Here is a 26,974-nt window from a genome sequence, read left to right as displayed (position 1 = left end):
GAAAAAGCCACAAGTCCAGAAAACCGTGAGGGCAAACTTTTCCGGAGTGAGAGTTGTGAATTCTTGGAACAATCTACCAGAAAGTGTTGTGATGGCACTGAGTGTGAGCTCTTTCAAGACAAGACTTGACCAACACTGGAGCAGGTTCAGGTACATTCAGGAGCCGGTGAATGCCCAGTACTTCCCAACAGTGTGTAACAGAGACGTGACTGATCGCCCAAGCGTCTAACGAGCCGATCTTTTGGTGAAGAGGATAAAAGAACAGGAAAACTAATCAGAGATGTGACCGATCGCCCAAGCGGCTAACGAGCCAATCAGTGGTGAAGAGGATAAAAGTAAGTAAAAGTAACACAGCCCTACCATCAACATAATTCCACCATCACCATTAACACAATCCCAACATCAATACAACCCCACCATCAACACAATCCCACCATCCCCATCAACACAATCCCACCATCAACACAATCCCATCTTTACCATCAACACAATCCCATCTTTACCATCAACACAACCCCACCATCCCCATCAACACAACCCCACCATCCTACACAATCCAACCATCACTATCAACACAATCCCACCATCACCACCAACACACTCCCTCAACACATTCACCACCATTACCACTCTCCCTCAACACCATCACCACTCTCCCTTATCACCAACACCCCCAGCCACCATCAACACACTCCCCCACCACCATCAACACAACCCCTATCACCATTACCACTCTTCCCTTATCACCAACAACTCCCACCACCATCAACACACTCCCCCACCACCATCAACACACTCCCCCACCACCATCAACACAACCCCTATCACCATTACCACTCTTCCCCCACCACCATCACCACTCCTTTATCACCATCATTAACACTCCCCAACCACCATCATCAGAAACAATCTCCTCCACCATTACGAAACCACTGAATATCACCAACACTGTACCGCTACCAGTAACATACTCTCCTACTACTACAAACATTTTCCATCACTATCAACACGTCCCCCTTTCATTGCTGCTGTCATCAACTCTCCCCAACAGGGGCGGGTCCATGGGGGTCGGACCCCCCTTTTCATCAGAAAATTCCAATACCTTTATTTAATACAGAACAGTAGCCTATAGTACTCAGGCATTTTTGTATTGTAAAAAGTAATTACTTTTGACTTCAGAATATCTCGTGATATCAAGTGTACATGGCATCAAAATGTCTATGATATTGGTCAGATTTCACATAATTTTCTGAGGGGGGGGGGAGGGGGGGAACTAACAGCTGCCCATCCCCCCTTCCCCCCGTCCCGTCCTCCCCGAAAAAAAAACCCAGCTGGGTGTGCTCCCCATGTTCCCCCACCTAAAACTTCTTGGACCCCCTCCCCTTTTGATTTCCTCGGATCCGCCCACACACACCATATTTAAAAAGAATAAATGGCATGGATAGGTGTATGAATAATTATCTAATAATATATTTTATATTGACTTGTCATTAATACCAAATTCCCTCATTCGTATGAACATAGTATCTGAATTAATTTGTTACGAAGTGCTTCCCCGTTTGGAGTAGTCACTAGCCACCAGACCAGAGTGACCAGATTGGTGTCAACTCTCAGCACTACAGCACCTCAAGTTACCCAGGGATATTAGAACACTTGCAACTGCCAAGCTAATGCTATTGATGGGCAAGTGGTGACTTTATAGAAGTCTATAAACACTTCAGAAAGTGAGTCTCGGAGGACATTACTCAGTGAGTGTTTAATCTGGAGCTGGCAAACTTTTTCGGAGTGAGCTTTGTGAACTCTTGGAACAAGCGTTGTTTCTTCCTTGGTTGTGACGGCGCCAAGAACAGACTTGACCAACACTGATAAAGCTACATCCTGGAACCAGTGCATGCCTAGTACCTTACTAGTGCGTAACAGACGTAACCGACCGCCGAAGAGGATAACAAGCCGATCAGTGGCGAAGAGGATAAAGCAAACATACGGAATATGTGAGCACGAATTGGATTATTAATTGACCAATGTTCTGACTTTACGTTAAGCATATCATCAGAGGACACGGTACTTGAACTAAAAGGTGGGCTTCTTAAAAAAACCCAGCTGGAATTCGTGACCATGGTTACTACGCACCAACAAGTTAACATGTGTAGCAGCAGCGAGTAATTTTTATTCAACGTTTAGGATTTCTTTGTCATTATCCATGCATCTCCATCATCATCACCACTCCAGGTACCGGTAGACGTTGTATTCTTCGTGGAAAGAATCTTATGCCCTGAAAATTCGTGGGGGGATGACTCATCCCCCCACAATCTTCCTAAATGACTGTTCTCATCATGAGAACAGTCATTTAAGGCTCCAACAGTGCCTGACGCAGCCATTTAACCCGTCACCGTACTCGGCATGGGTAAATCCAACTCACATCTGTACAACATCGTCATGTAAGTGTGCTGATAATTATATTACAAGTGAACATTAAGTTGAACATTAAATGGCTGTATTTTCATAGTGCATATTTTATAGAGACAGTGTTGAGGTTTCATATGTACAGCCCATGACCAAGCTAAGTAAGATACATTTACCAGTTGGAATGATAGTTAATATGTTTCCACAAGTCGCGAATTATTAAATGGACTGTTACTTTGCTAGACGAAAGCAGGTAAGAATGTTCTATTGCGCCATTTTCTCCCGTAGAAAAGTTTCCAAGGGCATTGTGCTGTACGCGGTGAACTTCCTGTCGTGATTCAGCTATGAGTTTGATGTGTTTAAAATAAATACACGTGGTAGATATTAAAAAAAAAAAAAAAAAGATTAAATAAATTCTTAGGAAAAATTATACAGACCCCTGGCTACTGTGTGCGAGGTAAGTCGCTATAGGTATTTAAACATACAAATATAGAAATAAAATTCCAGTTAGCCAATATCAGATGCTGTACAGGGTATATCCATAGAAAGGTATGACGTCATTTCTGGTCATGCAGCGAACGCTGCCATGACATTAATGGGGGATTTTTAGTATGTAGGGTAACATTAGGAGAATCTATCGGCGAAGTTTCATCTCCCGCGTTTTTTCAGACCGTACTTCTTAAATTTACTGCCATATACCAGAAGCCAGCTTAGACTTCAAGGAGAAATTTATGGTAAATAAATTTACGCAGTAGATATTTTTCAGTGACCGGTTAAGTTCCTACTAACGTTATTTTACCGTGAGAGGCGTTCTGATTGCCTAATCAAATCAAAACGACACCCCACAGAACCTATTAGAACCTTACCCAACCTAACCTCACCTACCTAACCTACCTAACTTCCTAACCTGTGTATTGTCGTTTCTATTTTCCTATCACCCAAGCAACATCCCTAGAAAAAATGAACGCAGTGGATATTTTGCAGTTTTGTTCGCCGGTAATGGACGATTAGCCATCAGACCGCACTTACGGTAAAATAGCGTTAGTGGGAGCTTAGCCGGTCACGGCAAAATATCCACTGCGATAAATTTACGGTAAATAATGATACACTCGACAGTCCCATAATGAGGCAAACCAAAGCCTTTGTGCAAACCAACTCACTGACATTGAAAAGTTTCTTAAATGCAAGAACTTTCGAACACAATTTGTTTGGCATTATGAATAATCTTTGTATAATATACGTTAATATTCCAGAAAGAAACTTCTTTGTTATCTTGTTCATGCAGTTAGTAGACTAACTACCATACTGTATTAACTATCAGTAAAGCTCTATCCTCGTAAGTGTAGTCGAAGCCCTGTTTTTTTTTAGTTTATTGCTGCTATATATCGTTGTTATTGCTTATATAACAGGAGATCGTATATTTATATCCCCTAGACTTTTTCCTTGTACCGTATGTCTTTGCACTCAAGGGGACGCCATTTAAATTAATCAGTAAGTCATTGATCATCTGTTTGATCCGCCATCGCACCACCAGCAAACAAACCGTCGACTGTTTCAGACGTCACGAGTATACAAGCCTCCACACAAACAAGCAAGCAAACAACTCCTCTAGTTGGATAGATTGCAGTATCTAATTTTGGCTATTTTATACAATTACAGTTCTGGGTGCTGTAACCAAGGCATGCGAAATAAATGTTTCTTTAGCTTGTCGGCCTCAATCACCACCCGAGGGGAGAGAAAAAGAATAATTGGTAAACTGTTTAGACAACGCGACGTCTGTACAGTACAACGATACCCCACTATTTTTTTCTTGTAAATAATGGTGTAAACAGAGCCAACGCATGTGTCCTCGACTGACGAATTCTATTTATACAGCAAAAACTTTTTTGTTTTAGACCGTTCAGTATATGTAGTTTGAGGCGAAAGTTGATAGAGTTACATTATCGGATAATATAAAGGTGCACTACGTATTTTTTTCCAACTTGCATAGCATTTTCTTCATTTACTCATGCTAGCTGGATCTGCGCAAGTGCACCTTTTACTGCTATGCGTTGACAGACAAAATTTAATTTACTGTAACAATAATAGACATACTAGTTTGAATATCATACACCAGTAAACACGTACGTATTCGTACATCAGGGGTTCGTATGCAATATGCATGTAAGGCTTCGACTGCATCTGCGTGGGTGGTTGTGGACGAATCGATTAAATTAATAAAACCGCTTAGAGCGGAGAATATGCTTGTATGAATTTCGTGTTTATTTCTCTCAAGCAGAATAATGGTATCTAATAACATCTATTGTCGTTAACAAACAAATAGAATTAATGGGCTTCCTATATTAAAACATGCCAAATAGGCATACACAATAGTATTTCACAGTCTAATGGTTTTCTTACAGGCAAAATATTTATGAAATGGCAGCTCAACTATCAGATTTATAACTGGAGTTGTAATTATAAAAATTAGTTTACAAATACTCCAGTCAACCCTGTACCGAATATACGGTTTGAAACTGCGAGACAGATTCGAATTATTCACCATCAGGTCGAGACCAATGAGCTTTTACCCTCATTGGTCGAGATAGACAGCAGGACGGGGTACGGGAGCGGGAACTTCGGGAAGGACAGTTCCAAAACAGCAGTAGTTGGGGCAAGAACAAATCTACGCTGCGAGAACCATTCAGTTTGCGATCAAATAAGGAAACTTAGCCTCCTATTCTGACTTACAGATAAGTCTAAACTTTTACCTATTATATTTCTTGCTTGGCCAAGAGGAGTTGGTATGGGTTAATAAAGGAGACAATAGGTGGCCGGTGCATTGGAAGCTATTTAAGCGCTGCATCATTATGCAGTATGGGAACACCAAGGGAAAGTATATTGATTTATACAGTTTGTAATCAATAACTTCTCCGATACACAGTAGCATGTTGAGAATGTTACATAATATTATTAGGCTGTTTCGCTTAGTGTTGTGTATTGTAGTCTCGTTTAAGATTCTTCGAACACTGCTGGAGACAGCTGGCAACTTGAGGCCGTTTGTTTACTATAGTACGTAGTATAATAAATCCGAAACGACAAAGCCCTACCATTGAATTAAGCAAAGGGGGAACTAAGTAACCAATCACCAATCACTTCTAAATTTATTCATAATTTTTACTACGTACTATAGTAAACAGAGTAGCCGGTTGTCTCCAGCAGTGTTTGAAGAATCTTGAATGAGACTGTACAGTGTACATACTGCTTCGTGAGGTAGCAACCAAGTATAGTCCTTAACCATTACTACTTTACGACACTGTTAACATCCCAATCAAGTAGGTGGATTTTCCCATTATGTATTACATATAAAGTCTCCAGGGTGACTAAGAGCTTGAGTGGCCCTTCGTCAAATAGAAGTCCAGTATTACAGTAACTGTTGTTACATAATTTCGGTGAGTGATTCTTAGTGGACTGGATCCCGACATAACGTGTTGACCAAATACATTAATATTTATTCATCATTTAAGCAATACATTGCACATGAATGCTTAATTGCAGTGATAATTATTTGTGGGATTTTATAATTTTTTATCAATGGTTTTCTATTATTACAGCTAAAAAGTTAACAACCCATCTTGTACATTAACGCGTAGGAAGTTCATTTTCTATTCCACTGGATCAGGCCATGGGGTCTAGACACTTTTTTTGGTGACAGTACATGCTATACTTTAAATTGTGCGTTTTCACAAGGCTTTCAATGTTATCACGCGCGTTTGAGTGAGCAGACTGAAAGTGTGGAACTAGTGAGTGTATGTCATCCACAACATGGTTCACCTTCACAACCTTCCACCGGTAACCCTCTCCATCACTACTGTAGTCCTTCCCAAAACTTAATTCTGTTAATATACTCCACACACTGCGACCTCAACACTACACACCATATCAGCCATTTCGTAATCAGCCATGCGATTGGTTATTACAGTACCTGGTTGGTAATGGTCCTGAGTGTCGGGAATTCACTGTAATTTCGCGTGCAAATAGTACAGTTGGACTACCGTCCTCACATATGAAGGTTGGCGGCCACAGTCCTCCAGTATAAAATTAATGTTCTCGGACTGTTTTTACTAATCCTCCAATGTTAAAATCTAGTAGATCAAGAGAGGCATGACATCGTCTCCGCTTACGGTCAGTGTGTGTGTGTGTGTTGGGGGGGTGAAGCATAACTTGCATGGGACATGAAAAAGTCAATAAGTTCATGGTGGAGGCAATGACGAATGACAGCAGGAGTAATCTTGCCAGGTCAGAGGGTGGTGGGACGGACAGGTGTGTCCTCGCTCCACACTCGTGTATTCCCGCAGCATTCACACATTAAAAACAATCTCGCCATCAATGAGCATAGTAGGTCAGCAATACTAGAAGCTACCAGATGCCGTATTGTCACCCTCCCCCCCTTCCCGGTCTTGCCCTATCCCAATACTACTCCTGGTTCTGCCGCCACCCTGTGGGCATATATACCTGTACGGTATATAATAATGTGTCCGATAGTCCGGCCTTCAGTTGTCCGCGGCAAGTCAACTGAGTCACAACACCGCTCCCAGCTAGTGACGCTGTACCAGGGGATAAGTGAGTTGTTGGATGTGTTCAACACACCATTTACTCTCTCCTCTCATCCCTGATGAAAGGTTGTTTTATATGTGTAAAGGGATTTTTCTCATCTATTTCTAAAGTGAAGGAAAATTTTTAAAATGTTTTGCTAAATGTCTTGTTCCTTATTAACACGGCACAAATCTGGGATCGTCGTAGTCGCCGTCAATGTTCCTGCCGGTGTCGGCATATACAGGAGACCTCCAGTTAGCATTTGTAGTTTTTCAATGTTTCGTGGCCACAGAGCGTAATATTATGCCCTTTGAAGCTCCTTTGTGATACTCCTTATATTTTACAGAGCCAATTTCGGAAAATTTTCGATTTCTATTATAAATCCTGAACCCAGAAATATTTTTTATAGCAGGTACAGTACATTCTCTAGTTAGAGTTCAAATGTGGTCCGACACATTTTTTAGGTAAAATACTTGGCATTCTGTTATACAGTATCGCCATCTTGTTAGCCTCGCTTCCAGTCTTGTCGACGTATTGTTTTATTATTTTTATTTTATTTTATTTTTTTTTTTATCATTTCGGCACTTACAAGCTTACTAAGTCTCTCGGACGGTTGGTCTGTTGTTTGTTACAGGATTAAACTGGAGTATCAGGAGAAAACCTGCAATATTTGGTAGGGTCACACTGGATAACAATCTTCTAAAGATATAGACAAACTGTACTCCAGGCCTTGTCAATAAATTTGTTAAACTAAAACTTCTAACATGGCCCCGGCCGGGGATTGAGCACAGTACTAAACTAAGAGATACGCTCGTTACCGCACTACCGCTTTTAGTATTATGCAGTACTCCTTACAAGATGTCTTCCTGTCGGTCCATTTATAAAACAGCCGATCTCCTGAGCGTCTGACAAGTTTGTTTGGAGACTTCATGTAGGGTCACTGGAGGAATATCAGAGATGGTATGAGCATTTGAGCAATGTTTTTCTTCAATGTTTCTAACCCGGCTCTTGAAATTGTCAGTGTAGACACCCCCTTTGTTTTCCTAGCATTATACTAATGCAGTTTTAATTAAGTGCCGTTTCAGCTACTTCATTTTCTTGGTGATTATAGAGTTGTGCGACTTTGGAACAACGGCACCTGTACCATTGAAGTAAACAGAGGTTAGAAAATAGAGTAATAGGCCCCCCAAAACACTCAAAATTTTCAGTTTTTTGGTCTTTAACTTGTGTGATGTATACCGGTATATCTTGTATCATTTCGTATCTTGTGTAATGTGTGTTGTATCCTTTCACAACTGTTACAAGGCCCAATTAGTTTTAATCTTATCTGAAGTAATTGACAAGTAAATAAACTGCAGGCTAAATAATGCTTTTACTTTGACTTACTTTTACATTTATCCTCTTCGCAACTGGTCGGCTCGTTAGCCGCTTGGGCGGTCGGTCCCGTCTCTGATACACACTGTTGGCAGATACTGGGCATGCACTGGCACCTGAATATATCGCAACCTGCACCAGTGTTGGTCAAGTCTGGCCTTGAATGAGCTCACACTTGGTGTCTTCACAACTCTCTCCTGCATTTTGTTACAAGAGTTCACAATTCTCACTCCCCCAAAAATTGTCCTCACCGTTTTCTGGACTTGTAGCTTTTTCTACCTTGAACTGTGACCACTTGTATGGCGGACGTCCGCCAGCGCCCAGGTATGTACGTACATTAGACCGAGTAGTGCCCCTTGAGATGGTTATATACTTCGATTAGGTCGCCCGTCTGTAGTATAAGCTCGGTAGTTGCAGGCGCTCCAATCTCTGGTTAACTGAGGTTCCGTAGAGCAGGCCCTCCTTTAGTACCGGGTTATTAATTTTGACCTTCAGTTATCAGTGGAGGGACAAAAATAGTATATTAAATAGATGAATGAACAAAATAGTTAATACGACTGTTCCTTTCAACTTAAACAGCAGAGGTTTTAATAATATGGACTGTCGCTCATTTTTCACGTTGCAGAACGGAAAACCAAACAAAACCGTTACCAGAAACAATATGTAGCTCCTTATGTGGTGCTGGGAACAGATTTACGAGCTGCTATTTGGTATTTCAGAAGGTTGTCATATAAAGATAGTGATAATACTGAACTATGGATATACGGTATAGAGACTACACTGGAAAGGAACCCCCCCCCCAAAAAAAAAAGATAGTTTCAATTATGAACGCTCGGAGTGGAAATAAACAATCAGAATGGCTGATGTTCTTTGTACTGTACCTGGAAGTGGGTTTCACCAGCAGAATATACAGTACTGAGAATGTTCCGAATCAGCAGCGAGCATGCGAATGACTTGTGTAAGCGAGGAATCGGTAAGAAAGGAAAACCTCCAAGAATACAGTATATGTATTAGGGGTGTCTTCCTCACAACACACCAATCATTGTCACGAAGAAGCGGTTATGCAGCATCAATGAAATATTTACTGCCGAGAAAGTAAGTAGCAGGAACTGCAGCGTGTTCCCATGTTATTTCATCGTCTATAACAAAAAAAAAGCCAACACGTCTTTGTTGTACAGCATTGTGTGAAGTCAAATAATGAGAAGAGAATAATGATGTTTGGACAGGAGTGAAGAAGAAATGTAGGTTGTATGGCAGAACCTCCAAGAGAGAAATTGCATGGGTTCATGTTACCTCTAAGTACTGTATTGGGCATGCACGGTTTCCAGAATGTATCTGAACCTGCGCCAGTGTTGGTCAAGTTTGGTTTTTAATGGGTTCACACTCGGTATAGTTCATTCTTATTATATTCATACTCGTTTATCATAAAACCAATCACACTCCAGCACTTAAAGTACACTGTAATAAATTCACATTCATGCGAGCAACGTTCTAGTGACTAGTAAATTTGAACATATCACTCCTGCTGTATCACAAAGTTTTTAAAGTAACAAGAATGTTTGACAAAGTTGAACTATACAGTATCGTGCGTGCGCATGTGTGTGTTGATGCGCAATTTACTGAATAATGTAGTAGTGGTAATAATCGTCTCGCCACCAGGTGGGTAATACATATTGTAGCTTTTTCCCGTGTCTTAGGAGTAAAGTGCTGAATACGTTAATAAATGAATGCTTAACGTCTGTCAGACACGGTGACACGTTTTAACCACGAGTGAACTGCGAGTAGGAATGGATATATAAGTCAGTGACCGGATAAAACCCCAACGGACAAAACCCCAGTCTCATATATAAAATATAAAATAAAACACTTTTAAGCTTAGGTTAGGTTAGTGTTGACAAATGACAACCCCGTTGGGGTTTTGTCATGGAACCATATAATTCACAGTTAATGCATCTGCTAAGTGCCAACAGTTCTATACGCTACTTGGTCACAGGCTTACCGGTTCACCTATTCTTTAATTTCAGTAAGATTGACATTATTTTGATGTCAGTAACTTCATACCTGATTTTGCCAGTCACTAATAAGGCGATGGAAATTTTATTTTTAAGCTGGTTGGTTTATTATGAAGTAATTTACTGTAATATGTTTTCTAAATCCCAGAAAGCTTTAAGAAGTGATTATCCTTCTAAGTAAGGAACAAGTGTCTAGTATAAATTAACAGTTTCAGGTGTTTAATGTAGACACCTGTGAAGTATATTTACAGGTACTTTACGTTATATATTTTAGTTTGATTATCTTTCTATTTCACGTTAGTTGTGTTTGTAGTGGACTTTTGTCTACGAATTTAAATTTCGTTGTCATATTTTACTGGCATATCATTACATCCTTTACTAAGGTACTGTTCTGCAAAAATTATCAGGCTGGTTCTTTTATCATTCTTAGGTTAGCTACTTCTTAATTAGGGTGAATTGTTTGCAATGTTATATTGCTGAGGTGTCCGACAAAATGCAAGCAGTTAAAGATTGAATCTGGCTAAATCACGATATATTTATTTTTTCTTCGAGAAATTCCTCTAGAGCATAACTAAACTGTCTGGTAATATAAATGCTTCATCAGCAGTGGAAATGAGCTTCTGAAATTTCTCCTTACTGGACTAGTTGAGCACATGAGTTATTCGCCACAATCGTGAACTTTAATTTGTTTCATTACGGCTTGTCCAGGCGTGATTGAGAATGACGCTCTCTACAGGTGTATCACACAAGAGCTGCAGTAGTGTGGGGAGCTGGCTCCCCAAAACACCGTTACTTTTTTTTTTCCGTTGAATAATATAATCAATGATGAGAAACAACTATGAACCGCCTCTCGCTTCCAATTATATGAAATTAACTTTTTCCATCAATCACGTAAATACTTATATACTGTACATATGTAGTACACCTAGTAGCGTTAGTACTACTGTAGGTCCATGGATAATCATACGGTGGTTATTGATTGCTGGGAGTGTACGTAAAGAAGATGGGCGTTAACATACTTGCTTTGGAATCTCAGCACAGTTGAACGGGATGATGACTGACTAATTAGACCACACAAGTAATAGCGAATGTTCAGAAAACTAGGTCCATCGTACCATATGTAACCTTCCTTGTGTTGATACCAATTACAATATGTTCTGATTACTTGAAAGCTCTTATAATTTACGTATGTATTTATTTCCGTACAAACTGGAGTATATTTACTTCTAAATCAAGTGTAGGAAGTCCTCCCGAACTCTTGCACAGGCTAATGAAGTTGTAACACAACCCCCCAAATTGAAGGTCCCAGAGTTAAGACACAAATATGGTTTCACCTTTAGTAATTTAAACACTCGGCCTATTTCACCTGAAGGTTAGACAAGCCACCAATTTTCACCTCAAGGTGCCAGGGGTTAGTTTATATTATGTTTCGGGAAGATTAGATTAGTGTGAGGGTGGTTAATCTAAAGGGGAAATAATCTAGGGGTGTCTAATCCTCATGTGATCCAAAAAATATAGACTAGATGCAAGTTTCAGGTAACAGTAGACTTAAACACCGGTTGGACATGTAGGCTACCAACTAACTCCCTCACTGCCGGAAGGAGAGCTTCTATCGCCCGACAACCATCCAATCCAGCCTTAAGAAAACACCTCTAATATCCACCATTTCTCTGGGTCGCTTGATAACTACATGATCCTATATCTGTGTCTCTTGGTTTTATACTCTTAAAATTTCTAATACCTGTACTGTAATATTGTTGCCGGATGCCTATGTTTATTTGTTCAAAGTTTGTGTTCTTGTCACTAGACTTGGTTGTAAATATGGACTACACAGTGTTCTCTTCCAACTAAGCTGATGAAGTAACGTGACTGTCTAGTGAGAATTGTGTGTGTGTGTCCTTAAGAGCTAGACGGATGGGCTAGGTAGGACTTGGCTCACTGCAGAGTATAGTAAAAAGCAAAAGAAAACTTCTGCTTAAAACTTGCACAAAGGAACCCCAAACTGACCAAGGAGTAATTTCAAGAATGACAGGAATGACATGGTCGTTGATGAAACACTTTTCCCTGCCGAGGTCCTACAAGATGAGAACGTTCGCTGACAGTAGAGTGGTACCCGTCAGAGAGCGAGGTGTATGCTGGAGTAAGACCCGGTTCCTGTTGCTGCTCTTGGCGGGGTTGTCAGTGCTAAACTCTTTCACAGTTGGCCACACGCCAACCCTCGGTAAGTCTCTACTCTCATGTTTGTAGTTACTTATTATACTCAGATTATTATTATTGTGGATCTCATGAAGGTTAAGAAACGTCCTTATTTCATCTGACAATTAAACACCCTAAAGTTAAACTGGGTTAGGGTAGGTTACGTTAGCATTGGGATGTTTAACTCTTTGTAGGGCAGCGGTGCAATTACTGTAGGTATTTTATCCTGGCTAACGCCAGACGATTTTATTCAGCGGAGAGAAACTCCTACCCAACGTCAGGCGAAATAAGGGGGATTCCTAATCTTCATTAGATTGATTATTAGTACTTGGTAGTCGTAGTATTGTTAATATTGTTTTAATACAGTAAAACGACAAAATACTGTAAACCCGACTTTGCATAATGTGTGTGGTGGAACTTTGTCCAATGGAACACTCTCGTTGTATACCACCTCAACCTGTTCTCTGGCTAGGAGAACAGACTAGTGCACGACAATTTGTCACTAGGGTACTTGTGTGCAGGTATCAAACGATATGTGGATATTATCAATATGTCACATCTAGTGCGTTCACCCAGTATAATACTGTATTCAGAGACAGTAGACTTGTTTGGGCATTATTGTGATGTATAAAGTTATGTTGACATTTTCTTGCTAGACCAATTTGCCTACATAAATTTAAAATAGTGTAGAGGGGGTGATGTATCGTACTCAAAATAGTTATGTTACTAAGACCAAAATGTTACGATTTCACTTAAGTAAACATGACAATATATTGGGTAAAGATAAGCCTTTAGGCACTCTAAATAATAATTCATTATACTGTACAGTAATCAATAATTCATTTATCGTGCTAAAGGCTTAAAGTTGCTATGCAGTAGGAATTCTTTATAAGAAATTCTTGCTTATGGATTTTAATCCTAAAACGTTCCCACACATGCTTTCTGTTTTCGTTAGAGAATAGGAGAACCTTTAACTTGGTCACTTGATCTATGACGAGGTCATTAAATATTTGGGCCCAACTAGGACATGAATTATTGTCTGTCAGATACTGAATATACAGTACTGTACCTGTACCGGGTTTGCAGGTGTAGTGGTAGATAAGTCATCTCCAGCCCTGGTGGACGTGGCAAAAGTGTTAGTGGAGGAGACCCTGGTGCCTCTGAGCCACACTCTGGGCTTTCAGCTGCTGGAGGTCCTTACTGCCCTGGACAATACCACGTCGTTCTCCCTCTCAGCTGGTGAGTGACTTGGCTTATACCCACTTGACAACAATTGGAAAACCTGGATAATTTTTTGTAAGACTTGAGATAAAGATCATTTTACTTTTACTTTTTATCCTCTTCACCACTGATATGCTCGTTAGCCGCTTGGGCGATCGGCCACGTCACGTCTCTGTTTTGAAAGGACATCTTAATGTTAAATTAAAAGAAATGAACACATTGTTTCTAAGGAATGGGAAAATCAAAAGTTGTATGAGACCTGAATATAATTTACATTATTCTAAAGTTTTGCCTTTTCAGCGTTAGAGCAGCCTAACACCCTTACAAACATACACCATCCGAGCAGCCTCACAGACGTACACCCTCACACCAGTATCACATCCACACACTTTGTCCAAACAGCTACTTTCGTTTGTAAAAAGAGAAACTGCATAAAAAAATATAACTATATTTTTAGGCTCGTCAAGATCTAGGGTCGGGAAAGATTTTTGGTTCTTGCGCAAACCACCCGGGGTCCATGGTCAATAGTAATGCCAAGGTGCACAACCTTGGGACTCATGTAATATATGTGTTTACAGTTTCAGGTCCCACCTGCTTTCGTGACAATTATTATGGAAAGGGAGTTTATATATATATATATATATATATATATATATATATATATATATATATATATATATATATATATATATATATATATATATATATATATATATATATATATAAACTCCCTTTCCATAATAATTGTCACTGGTGTCTTCGTTTGTATCAGCTGTGGGAGACGTGCAGGGCTTGGTGGCATTGGGAGGCTGTGAGCATGGCAGCGAAGTTTTGGAGGAAATGATGAAGAATTTGCTTGTGCTGAGAATTCTTCTTGGAGATTGTGTAGCAGCACCCCGGCACCCAGAGTATCTTTCTCTCAACACTTCCAAGGTCAGATCATTTTCCTTTGCAAGTTGATGGTCAGTTACAATCCCCTTCTTCGAGTTGATGTCTTTCTGTCAATTCCATCACCTGTTTCTAGAACTTTAAAGGGAAGATGACAGCCTACATGTTCCTAATTCTGTATTGTCATTCTTCATCTGTTTTACCTTCAAAGTTTTGATCTGGGTTCTGAAACTGATACAGTAGTATTGGCAGCATGTATAATAAAACTATCAAGCACGATTTTAGCAACAGTTTATGGAACTTTATGGTATGACTTAAATAAGCTGATTTTAACACAATATTTGTATGTGACCGTTATGAAGCTGTGTATACAACAACAGATCAAAGAAAACCTAAATAACACTATGATGTCTCATTATTAGGGAGGTGCAGGAAATGAACACTTTCGGGCAGAGCTGCGGCAATGGGTGGTGTTGCTTACCTCTGGCAGGCAAACTGCAAAAGGCAACAGGCAGAGTGTGACAGCCAGACTAGCCCCCTCACTTCACAACCTCAAAACTTTATTATCCTACAACCTCACTCGCCATCAACCCTTCAGGTGAGGTCTGTTGTCTCAGCTGGTGATAAGTTACCAGTTGTTACTTAATGTCTCCTATGAAAGTGTCTGTACAAATCATATTTTCACTAGGATGCTTTCTCTTTCTTTAATGAATTCCCACGTCTAAGTCCCTTTACTTTATTTACTTTTTACCTTATTTACCTAATGGCCACCCAATAGCAGTGGCCATGCCAAGGGAAAGGGGCCAGTGGCCTGTGTAGGATCCTTCCATTGTTCTTGATAATTTTGTCAAGGGCTATTTTGAAGCCCTGTACTGTTCTTGATTCCACAACCTGGGCTATTTTTCTTAATTCCTTGCACCCTATTTTCTGTTTTCAAGATCAACCTACGTCTTGGTCTTTGTTTTGCCCCTCATTGTCTTTATTCTTCTCCAGCCACATCCTTGTCATGGGGGACTTTAACTATGGTGACGTCAACTGGAAGAACGAAACCACATCAAATAACATTAGTAATCCTGTTACTCTTTTTGTAGAAATTCTGAGGGAGAATTTTCTATTGCAACTTGAAAGATCCGACTCACTATAGAGGGGGAACAAACACACAAACTGTTGGACCACATCATAAATAATGAGGAGGGTATGGTGGTCAAAGGAAGGTCATGTCGAACCCAAAGGCTTTCTACCTTTATACAAAATCGAAATTAAAGACACGTGTGGGCATATCAGATCTGATGCTTGAGAATGGTAGTTATGCAGACTCGGATCAGGACAAAGCAAATACATTAAATTCTTATCCCCAATGTTCAAGAGAGGATGCAAACAATCTCCCTGCGTTTAAGGAAAGACGGTTGAACACAGTACTGACACAAATTATATTCTCGGAAGAGTAATTTAGGAACAAGTTGTCAAACCTAAAGGTACAAAAGAGCCCGGGCCCTGATAACAGGCATCCCAAAGTGCTAAAAACAGATGTGCAATGAGCTTATTGAGTCCCTTAAAATCCTGTTCTGCAGATGCATGGGCGAGCAAAAGATACCCAGCAACTGGAAAATGGCATTTGTGAGTCCTGTATTCGAACTCCACATAACCTCATACCTCCAAACAAACTCATACTCTAATGTGACCTCACCCTCACAGCAGACTCGCACACCTTCACAGACATACACCGTCACTGCAGCCTCACAGACAAGAAACCATTAAATATGAAGGACCTCATCACATGATGGCCACCATATCCTCCTCGTTAAATATGAGATCCTGTGGTTTGGGTGTTTGTTCTCCTCTATAGCGAGTGTGTCTGACTAAGTTTCATAGGTTTTAGGCATGTTTTTGTCATCCTGTAATTATATAAGTTCAGGTGCACCCTGAATGATATTATGTACTACAGTATTTTAAATTTGTTTTACCTATTTTATATCTACAGTAAACCTGAACTTGTGTTGTTCTGACAAAATCTGATATTCTATTTCAAAGGGAAAATTTTTGTACAGTCAAGATTGGAAATAAGGTAATTATTACTGTATTTTATTGTATTGTATGCATTTGGTGAATCTTTTTTCAAAATTATTTTACATTTTTCTTGTTATTAGATATGTATACAGTGAACCCTCACTTTACGCGGTTAATTCAACCCATGGCGGTCCGCGTAAAGTGAGAAACGCATAAAGTGAACAAAATAACATATGGGATTAATTGAAATAGAGACCGGGCGGACCCCCAAACTCCACTTTTTCAGACACAATACCTACGTTGTAGTAAAAATAACGTCATAATTTTATGATGGTATGCACACACAATTAATAATTAAGAGAAATATCAATAATATTAGGTTTTTTAACACTTACATTAGTAGAAAAGATGGCTGGGCACACGGGGATGGGGGGTTGGTTCCGAAGCAGAGGGCAGATTATTGGCCCTCACCTGTATCACTTGTATCAATTGTATCACTATCTACCACAGAGGCTTGCAGGGCCTCTTTGTCAAAGCCCATTTAAGTCCATATCCTCACTATCATTATCACTATCACTGACTTGGGCCGGCTGTGGTGGGTGGCGGGTGAAGAACTCGGTAATGTTTTGATGACTGGGCGACCTTGTGCGCACCCTGCTCGCGCGCTCTCCGCGTAAAAGGGTACACACACCGCGGAAAGTGAGCATTCCGGTTTCGGCAGGGTATCGCGTAAACGTGGAAACGCGTAAAGTGGACCGCGTAAAGCGAGGGTTGACTGTATATTTACCTTAATGCAGTTAACTAGATTGATAAGCTTTTTCACTGCTTTAGAATTTATTTGTACTGTACAGCAACTGGCAAGAGGAATCACTAAGACTGGACAGAGAAGTTTAATTGGGAATGATAACTAGATAAACTAACTGAGGGATATTAATTATGGAGTCTGAACTAGGCTTATCAAGTGGGTAAGTTAACTGGAGATGAACCATTTTGACTAATTAGGGGTCAAATGTTGGGATATTAATCGAATACACTAATTTGAGCATGTTTTGGGAACAGAAAGACGGCAACCCAGTTCTCTGAGCGGGTGGTGAGGGCAGCAGCAGTGGGACAGAGTTATCTGCAGAAGGTGAAGCAGGAGGCCAGGAAGCTTCTAAACGGTCATGTCCTCACTGTAGCTATCAAGCACGTGAGTAATGCTATTGGGACAAGTTGGTAGTCTGTGGTGCGCTATTGAGCTGGTGGGTATGTCATCCAAGCTTGATGATTTATTGTCTACGTAGTTTTGTATAGTACATGTCCTCTTCCACCAAATTTGTAAATTGTTCTTTTGCTTCATTACAGAAATCTTTTTTCTTTTCTTTTTTTCACTTTCCATCAGTTTCTTCTCATTTCCTAAAAATACAAAAAAAAATGCCATTTTTATCTGATTTGCTTGAATTTTGTTATGTTTCTCATTTTGTAGTTCTTGCAGCTCGCCATAGATTACCTTACATTATTGTTGTGGAGTCAAATGGACTTTTAATTCTTAATGGGGTTCTCCCTCCTAATTGTTAACAGCTGTTTATAAGACTCATGATTTCGTTGTTTCCCCTCCCCAATTCTGTGTGTGATGATACAGTATTTACATTTTCTTGAGTGTTTATTTCTTTACTTGCACATGCCCTTCTTGTGTTTCCTCTCTCCTGTACTCCTCATTGTGTTTGTTATTTCTGATCTCTTCTCTTCCCCCCCATCTTCTTTCTGTCTGTCTCTTCCTTCTTTCTTTACTCTAGTCCTCCCATCCACCATGAACCACATGGCTTACTTCTTCCCTTTTCTCTCCTGTCATCTTACTCTTAATCCCTCTCCCAACCTCAGAAAATTCAGGGCAAACTTTTTTGGAGTGAGAGCTGTGAACTACAGTATTGAAATATTCTGGCAGAGAGTGTTGTGATGGCACTGAGTGAGAGCTCTTTCAAGACCAGACTTTACAAATTTTGGCTCGGGTTCAGATAGATTCTGGAGTCAGTACAGGCTCAGTACTTGCCTGCAGTGCTTAACAGAGACGTGACCGACCGCCTAAGTGGCAAACAGGCCGATGAGTGGCGAAGAGGATAAAGCAAAGTAAAGTTGATGTCTCTTTTATCCAATTCACCCTCCCCCATTTTTCGCCTCCCGTTTCTCATTTTTGCATCCTCATTGTTACTCCTGCCACCTTTTATCCCCCATTCATCCCTCCTCACTTTTCTACCCTCTCTCTGTTCTTCTCCTACTCTTGTGTCTTCCTCACCCACTTCCAGGATCTGAGCATATTTTATTTACATGCTTTAAGCGTCCTCCATATGTGTGGTTGGTGAAGGATAAGAGAACCATTGTCGACTCCAGCGGAATTCTCATCGAACTACTCAACAGCTTTGCCAACACATACAACTTCACGTGAGTAATTCCAAGGTGGAGGCATTCATTTATTTTAGCATCAGAGAAAGTGAGCGAGTGAAGTAAAACATTTATTGTGAATTTGTGAAGAGAAAAGTGGAGTGAGCAAAGTGAATGAGGTGAAAAGTGTTTGTTTGTGTGTGTGTGTTTACAGTAAATTGAAAATAATAATACAGTAATAATAATAATAATAATAATAATGTAAATGTTTAATGTGAGAAAATAGTAACCAAAGGCTGAAAACACACTATGAATGGAGATGACATAAATTGCATTTGGTGACTGAGGTGTGTATGTTGACAATGAGCTGAAGTTCTCGGGTCATTGCGAGAAGAAGGTAAATCAGGCAAATAAATTATTGGGTCTTATAAGAAGGTCGCTCAGATATCTAGACAGTCCGTCCCTCGTAACGATCTTCAAGAGTGAAGTGCTTCCCCATCTGGAATACTGTCATCCCGTCTAGTCCCCGAGATATGCTAGGGACTGTCAGTTGGTTGAAAATGTTCGAAGGAGGTCCACCAGACTGGTGCCTGCACTTTGGCACCTCAACTACCCTGAGAGATTGGAGCACCTGAACTTGCCTAGCTTATACTACTGTACAGACGGGCAAGGGGCGAGGGGCACTAATCAAGTTGAGTGTCCTTGCTTGGAACTGGCAGACACTCGCCCCACAAGGGGTCATAGCTCAAGATTGAAGAAGCCGCATGTCCAGAAAACTGTAAGGGCAAACTTTTTCGGAGTGAGAGTTGTGAACTCTAGGAACAATCTACCAGAAAGTGTTGTGATGGCACCGAGTGTGAGCTCTTTCAAGACCAGACTTGACCAGGTTCAGGTACATTCAGGAGCCGGTGCATGCCCAGTACTTGCCAACAGTACGTAACAGAGACGTGACCGATCGCCCAAGCGGCTAACGAGCCGATCAATTGGTGAAGAGGATAAAAGAAAAAGAAAAGAGCCAGTGCATGCCCAGTACTTGTCAACAGCAGTGAGTAACAGAGACGTGACCAATCGCCCAAGCGGCTAACGACGAGCCGATCAGCGGTGAAGAGGATAAAAGTAAAAAGTATGAGTGTGTGTTTATTTGTTGGTATCAGACAGTCAAGTGTGTGTGTATGTTTATTTGTTTGTTATATTGAGCCTCTGTGGGTATATAAAGTGATGGTACATGTAAGATGATATCATAGTGTGTTCTGTCTTCACCAGGTACAAGCTCAAGCTGCCTGATGATGACCAGTGGGGGGCTCTCAAAGATGGCACTTGGACTGGCATGGTTGGCGAGGTGTACCGTAAGGTGAGGTCTTGTGGCTCCTGTGAAAATGGATATAACATCTGTACAGTACTTCTGTATTAGTTCCTGTGATTTCCACACAGTGAATTTGCAGTTACTTGTACATTCATACCATATGTCTTCTGAGTTTAAACTTTTTACTCTTTAGTGCTAATCCTTTCATCATAACATAAGCAATCTCATACACCGGTTTAACCCTTGAGCCCGAAATTAAACATTTGCATTCTCAAGTGAAATTTTTTAGTTGTTGTGTAATTTTTTTTTAAGTCCCTATTACTACATCTATAAGTTTGGTACTGTAGCTGTAGTCTTAAATACAATTTTGAGATCCAAAATTTAAGTTCATAGTTTCAAATATAACCTTTATTAGTCCTAAGTCATCTCCCTATAGTGCATATTGTCCCTGTCAGGAAGTTGAGATGGCATTGGGTCCAACATCGATCACGGAGGCTAGGGAGAAAGCCATTGACTTCACAGTGCCTTTCGACTACGAGCCATGGGACATCCTCATCCCGGAGTCTCTTGTCATTGTTGACCTTACAGCATACCTCTTCCCATTCGCTGGCCTGGTGTGTGGTAATGAAAGCTTGGATGATGGGTGGAAGACTGGTGATGATGAGGGATGGTGGACTAGTGTGTGTATATGCGAGATATTAATAATAATACAGTACGTACTGTACTGTAGTAATAATAATTAACATTTTATTGACTAGTACAGCAGCAATAAGTTGAAAATATACAAATGACATATGTGGTACATATATAATGACATGGAGGAGATGGTCATTTAACAAGGAATTTCAGCACACAAATGATATTGGCAAGGAGTGAACACACAAGTATTTGTGTGTGTGTGTGTGTGACTAATTAGGGAAAATTACACACCCAAAATGGAGAAACTCATTTGATTTGTACTTGCATCAGCTAAATTTACTGTTTTATGTAATATATATTGTTTATAATAAAAACAAACGACTGAACTGTATAACTAACTGGTTAGATAAGGTTAGGAAAAGTTAGGTTGGTATAGGTTAGTTAGTGGTCATTGATAATTTATATTTTGATCATCTACAATATATATGGTTGTTTCAATACTGTATACAGGCTAGTTATTTTGGAATTATTATTCATACAAAGCATTACAGAAAGTGTTTCGAAGTGCAGTTTCTACTTCACTCCTCTTGTGATCAAATGCTGCCCAGAGATCAGAGAGGGAAGCAAGGGTGGTGAGCTGTGGGGGATGTCCTCTTTCCAGCATTCCCCAGCTTTGTAGACATATTGGGCATAATTCTGATTCTCTCTCTCTCCTTTCACATTACACTATATCCATGTACAGTATATGTGAGTGCAATATTTACAGGTGTGGGTGGGCGTGCTGATGTCCATGGTGGTGGTGGGCATGACAGAGTGGTTGCTAGGGCGGGGGAGCCAAGCTAGGGTATTACTTTATCCTCGTCGCCATGCCACCTCCACATACTCCTTCTTCCACTATGTTATGGACACCTTCGGCTGCCTCGTTTCTCAGAGTAGGTCTCCTAAGACTCTCTTGTGTTCTATGAATACTTGATATCCTCCAGGGTTATGTGTACTTGTATTTAATTTTGTTTTTGCTTCAACACCAAATTGATATTTACCTTATTCTTTGTGTGAAGGATATACAATATACTGTATGTGTATAGACATACAAGTAATGTTACACAAGAATCTCTCTTTCTCTCCTTATCTCTCATGTGCATGCACCATGAAACTCGCCCTGTCTTGTAACTCAGGTAACAGACAGCCACAGACGGCATCAGTGCGGATGCTGGCTGGATGGTGGTGGATTTTCTCCGTAGTGGTTGTGGCTTCCTATAGCAGTAAACTGATATCCTCCCTTACTGTACGTTTTACGGAGCCTCCAGTCAAGTCCTTGCAAGACCTGGTTGAATCCCGCAAGCTCCTGTGGACTTACCTGAACAACAGTGCCATGGAAGAGGTCTTCAAGGTTAGAACTTTACCCCATTACCTGAAGTTAAAAGTTTTTGGTATGGCAGCTATCACACCACAAGACTTAAGAACCTGGGGAACGGTTATTATCCTTTCTGTATTCTTGGATTATTGATATTAAATTTGAACCTTACAGGCACTCTGAAGCTACATTTTAATGCAAATTGCATGTGAAGTCCAATTTTCACAGAGTGCAGTAGCATTATTTGATATTACCGGTAATCTTAAGGATTGTCTACATATAATCTTGAAATCACTGGGTACAATTTATACTGGTCTTTTATAATAGATGTTGAGCTGTTCTATCGTCTTGTCAGAACTCGGCCCCAGACACATTGTTTGGGAAAGTTGGTCAGTTGCACAAAGATAAGCCAGGACTTCTTGTCAATGGGTTCGATGAAGGTGTGGCAGCCGTCCGCTCTAAGAAGTTTGCTTATTTTGAGGTGAGTGGGGATGGAAAGTATTGGCTGACTGCTTTCCTTTACTTCTACTGTATATATTTCCTACTTGTCTCTTTCCTCAGTTGTTATTCTTGTTCCACCAATTCTGATCTTCCCTACACTTAACCAAGTTCGTAGAGGGTCTGCTGTAGCACTGGGATGTGTCTGTTTTGAAGGATGAAAATTCTTAATAATAATAGACAATACAGTACGAGTATAACACTAATGATATTGGTAATATTGTAATGTGTTTTCACCAAAAAAAATTTCTCTACAAGGTTAATACAGATAAATAATTTTTTAAATTCATTGGAGAGGATTTTTACCTGGTTATATTTACGTGGCAGGACAACTCGTGGCTGGAGTTTGCAGTAGCAGATGATCTGGCCACACATGGGGAGTGTCGGATGTCTGTGGTTCGCGACCACTTTTTCTCCACTCGCTTTGGGATAATCCTGCAGCCGAGCTCCCCTTACAGAGATGCCTTCAGCCTAGAGTAAGTATTAACCTGATGTAGGGAAGACTTCCTTTTACTGAAATACAAGAAAGTTTTCATAGCTGACCCCTGCAGAGATGCCTTCACAGATTGAGGGCGCATTACGAAACATGACGGTACAGTACCTGTATGTTGGTGCACCTTTCAGTGAAGAGAACCCCTCACCCCTCCCTCTACATACGTCACAGCATTTCTCCACACTGCCACTGACTAACAGTGTAGTAGGTTAGAGCCAATGATGTTCTATTGTATAACCTGTCTTAAAATTACAGTAGAACCATGCAAGAAGTGCTTGCATTCAGAGGCAGAGGTGGAATGTTTATTTAGCATCCTTAGTCTAGCTACTACTGCAAGGTTCATTAGCCATTCTGGGAATCTCCCCCTAACTTGTGTGCACTTCGGAATCATGCTTCGATACTCTGGGTTCACACATCATGGGCAGAGAGGATTGGCAACACTAAATGTACCCGTTATTAAAGGAAGGCAACGTTACCATTCATAATTGTGGGTTCGTCTTTCTTATTGGATCCCTAATTTAGAGGATGATTTCTGATGAGGTGCTCCTGGTTAAATTGCACTTTAGGAACCAAAGGTACATAATCCCAGCAAACAGTAATATGGAATATCCCCATCCACACCCCTGAGACAGTGGGGGTGGGCTTAGTATGAATACAGGTAAGTATAAGTGACTGTTGAAATATTAATTTTAATAATACAGTATGTATATAAAGCTGTTATTAATATACTGTAGATTACAAGTTATACAGTACAGTACAGTATGCAGTATCTAATGTAACATACTTCTCAACCTGGCATGTATGGACAGGATCCTGTTGATGATTCAATCAGGGTTGATGAGTGCCTGGAAGAAGGAGTTTTGGCCAGTGACTCATTGTGTGGTCAAGAAGAATGCCAAGAAACCCCTCCGGCCACTTAACCTTCTTGATATGGTGGGCACCTTCGTCTTGCTGGTTGCTGGGTTTGCTCTGGGTGCCATTGCTCTCTTTCTGGAGCTGGTTGTTATGAGATACCATGATGGGTAGAGAACACAGTTGTTGAGATTTTCACAGTTTAGAGAATAAATTATCCAAACTGCACCCTTTTTGACTACTTTTGCAGGTACAGTACAGTATATACCATTATTTGCTCACATCAGTAGTGTCTGTCAAGTGTTCTTCTTGTCCTTATTCAAGGCTATTTTGTATTTATCATACAGGCCATTCCATCGTAAGGTTCGTTACGTTTTGAGACAACTTATTCAAGTAATCCAAGTTGTATTACTGAAGTAAAAATATATACCTGTACAGTAATAAAAAATGGCTCTTATGACATATATATTACCAACACTTAGAGTTGCATCATGCTGCTAATTGGAATGTCCCTGTATTATATGATTTTATATTTAATATAAAAGTTACCGTGAGGGTCGTTACAGCTATGCTATCCATCTAGTTAATCCCACTTGTTTATTTCATCTTTTCTGTGAATTGACTGATTCAATCAAGGAGTGCTTAATATCAGTATAAGTCAATGAATACGTAAGGTTCATGACCATAACCTGGCTAATTATATTATTCAATGTAGTTTTGAAATTACTGAGGAAAATGTGACTGAGGTTCGTTACAGGAAAACACGAGGGTTGTTACTTTGCACTAACCATTTCCTTTACATGAATTTTATTTGGGAATAACTTATAAAATACATCGTAGCACAGTCTATAAAAAAAAGCAATGAAAAGAAAAAAGCAAAGAACAAACTGTAATATGAGTTTACAACAGAAAGAAAGGAATGAAGACAATATTAAAGTTATAATGAAAACTTACAGCTCAGAAGACATTTTGTCATATTTTATCATTACTTTAATATTGTCACATACATTTACAGCAAAGGTCTTCTTTCTTGCACAGAACATGATTATAAATACAGTGGAAAAATTAGCAATGTGAGTGAGGGTGTTACTACTGCAGTGGTAAATACACCTCCTGCTGAACATGTAACAAACCTCACAGGTCTTTGTGGGATAGCAAATCCCCAGCAAGAACATTCCAGGGTCATGTTAGTATGGTAATACTGTACTGTAGGACACCTATTTATAATATAAAATTAATTGGAATTTCTCCAAGCACTGTACTGTAATAAGTTTTGTATTGGGAAAATGACCCGAAAAATGTGAAGTTCGTTACTTTGGAACTACTGTACTCACATTTCAAGCACATGTCGATGAAAATCTACACAAGATAATTACTGTACACATTCTATCAATGTTTACAACTCAGTGGGATCCTTGTCATTTTGTATAATTTTAAAAGAGCCTGAACCTCTAGATATTTTAGCAATTGATGTTAGTAATGTCCTATTTTAGGTACTGTAGTTTTATTTCTTCTGTTACATGATGTCAGTTTTGGTTATAGCTGTTTCTGTGGCTGTGTTAGAGACTTGTTCTTTTCTGATTTGTAAAATTCAATACTTTAGCTTTCAAAACATAATTAATTTGTTAGTTTTGGTTGATTTTCAGGTGTGGTTTGCAGGTTGACATTTTCATGGAAGGAACCATTAGGTAGAGCTACTAATCCCTCAAATTTTTAAGTGGGTTCCACTTGATTGATGTAGATGTGATGTTACCATTCCTGATTTTGGATAATACGGTACAGTACAGTACTGTACTGTACAGTGGTGACTTCTTCTAACACCTCTGTGTCACAACTCTTATCAAATATATTTCACCATATGATAAAAAGTTTACATTCACAGATTTAAATGTCTTGTTTAATATATGTTAAAAAATAACTAAAAAATTTTGATAGCTCTTCATTTATGCATTCACACATTGTTTAAATAAAAAGATTGATCTGAAATAATTCCGTTTTAGATGTAACCTACTGAGAGTGATTCACATTGATTGTGAACACAGCACTGTATATTATGTCTTCAGTATGCAGAAGATAGTGTGCTTGGCACTGCATTGGACTGCTTGCACTTACCCAGCCTGTAAACTTAGGTACCCATTCACAGCTGTGACCAATGTTCAAAATGTATTGTGAACTGTTCAGCTGAACCAGTTTTTGTAAATAGATAACTGAACATAAGTTAACTAGACATACTGTAGGTTTGGAGAGGATTGATTGGCTCCTGTCACTTGAAAAACTAATGGTTCTGTGCTCCTGTAAATTATAATATTTAACTTGCCATTTTGCAGTTCCAGCTTACAGGTACAGTACTTTGGATAATGAAATTGCAATCTCCATTAGTGTGTCTGTGTAGAATAATAAGTGTGTGACAGCAGGTCGGACAAAGCACAAATTAGCCATCCCCAAACAAACAAAAATGTAAGATTTCCTGAAAAAAAAGAAGTCAAAACTTTCAAGTGAGAAGATTATCATTTTTACAGTAAGTAGGAACAGCGGGTGGATGTTTCATGTTTATATGACTGTTTCCAAGTTCAAATATAAGTTATCAAGTTAATTTCACTTGAGATTTCTTCCTCTTATTGATCTCAAAATTGACGATTGGGACAAAATTTAATTTTGCTAGTACAGGCGTATATTATGAGAAACAATACCGTACGGGTAATCCTCATTCCCTTTCTGAAAACTGTTGTTTCCATCGCTACTTATTGATTCATATAGATGCAATTGTATATTAACAGATCTTTCACTTATGTCCTGGGTTC

The 26,974-nt window shown here is 39.8% G+C and overlaps 1 protein-coding gene across 2 annotated transcripts; it reads left to right on the top strand.

Annotated features, from left to right (window-relative positions):
- The first annotated feature begins 4,413 nt into the window (after positions 1–4,413).
- LOC121871055 (glutamate receptor U1-like) lies at positions 4,414–26,159 on the top strand. 2 transcript variants are annotated; one of them, XM_042373155.1, is made up of 14 exons: positions 4,414–7,005; positions 12,437–12,585; positions 13,647–13,799; positions 14,554–14,714; positions 15,092–15,267; positions 17,736–17,865; positions 18,991–19,094; positions 20,298–20,385; positions 20,793–20,951; positions 21,743–21,908; positions 22,152–22,366; positions 22,686–22,811; positions 23,156–23,304; positions 24,131–26,159. In XM_042373155.1, exons 2-14 carry the CDS (start codon positions 12,447–12,449, stop codon positions 24,345–24,347), a joined length of 1,983 nt encoding a protein of 660 aa, XP_042229089.1. In that variant the 5' UTR covers positions 4,414–7,005; positions 12,437–12,446; the 3' UTR covers positions 24,348–26,159. The 2 variants fall into 2 exon arrangements, with proteins under 2 accessions (XP_042229089.1, XP_042229088.1); XM_042373154.1 differs by lacking the exon at positions 4,414–7,005 and having other exon boundaries at positions 9,177–12,585.
- The last annotated feature ends 815 nt before the right edge of the window (positions 26,160–26,974 follow it).

Source organism: Homarus americanus, unplaced genomic scaffold (assembly GCF_018991925.1).
Source record: "Homarus americanus isolate GMGI-L3 unplaced genomic scaffold, GMGI_Hamer_2.0 scaffold52512, whole genome shotgun sequence".
NCBI classification, from domain to species: domain Eukaryota; kingdom Metazoa; phylum Arthropoda; class Malacostraca; order Decapoda; family Nephropidae; genus Homarus; species Homarus americanus.
This window is presented reverse-complemented; position numbering and strand designations above follow the sequence as displayed.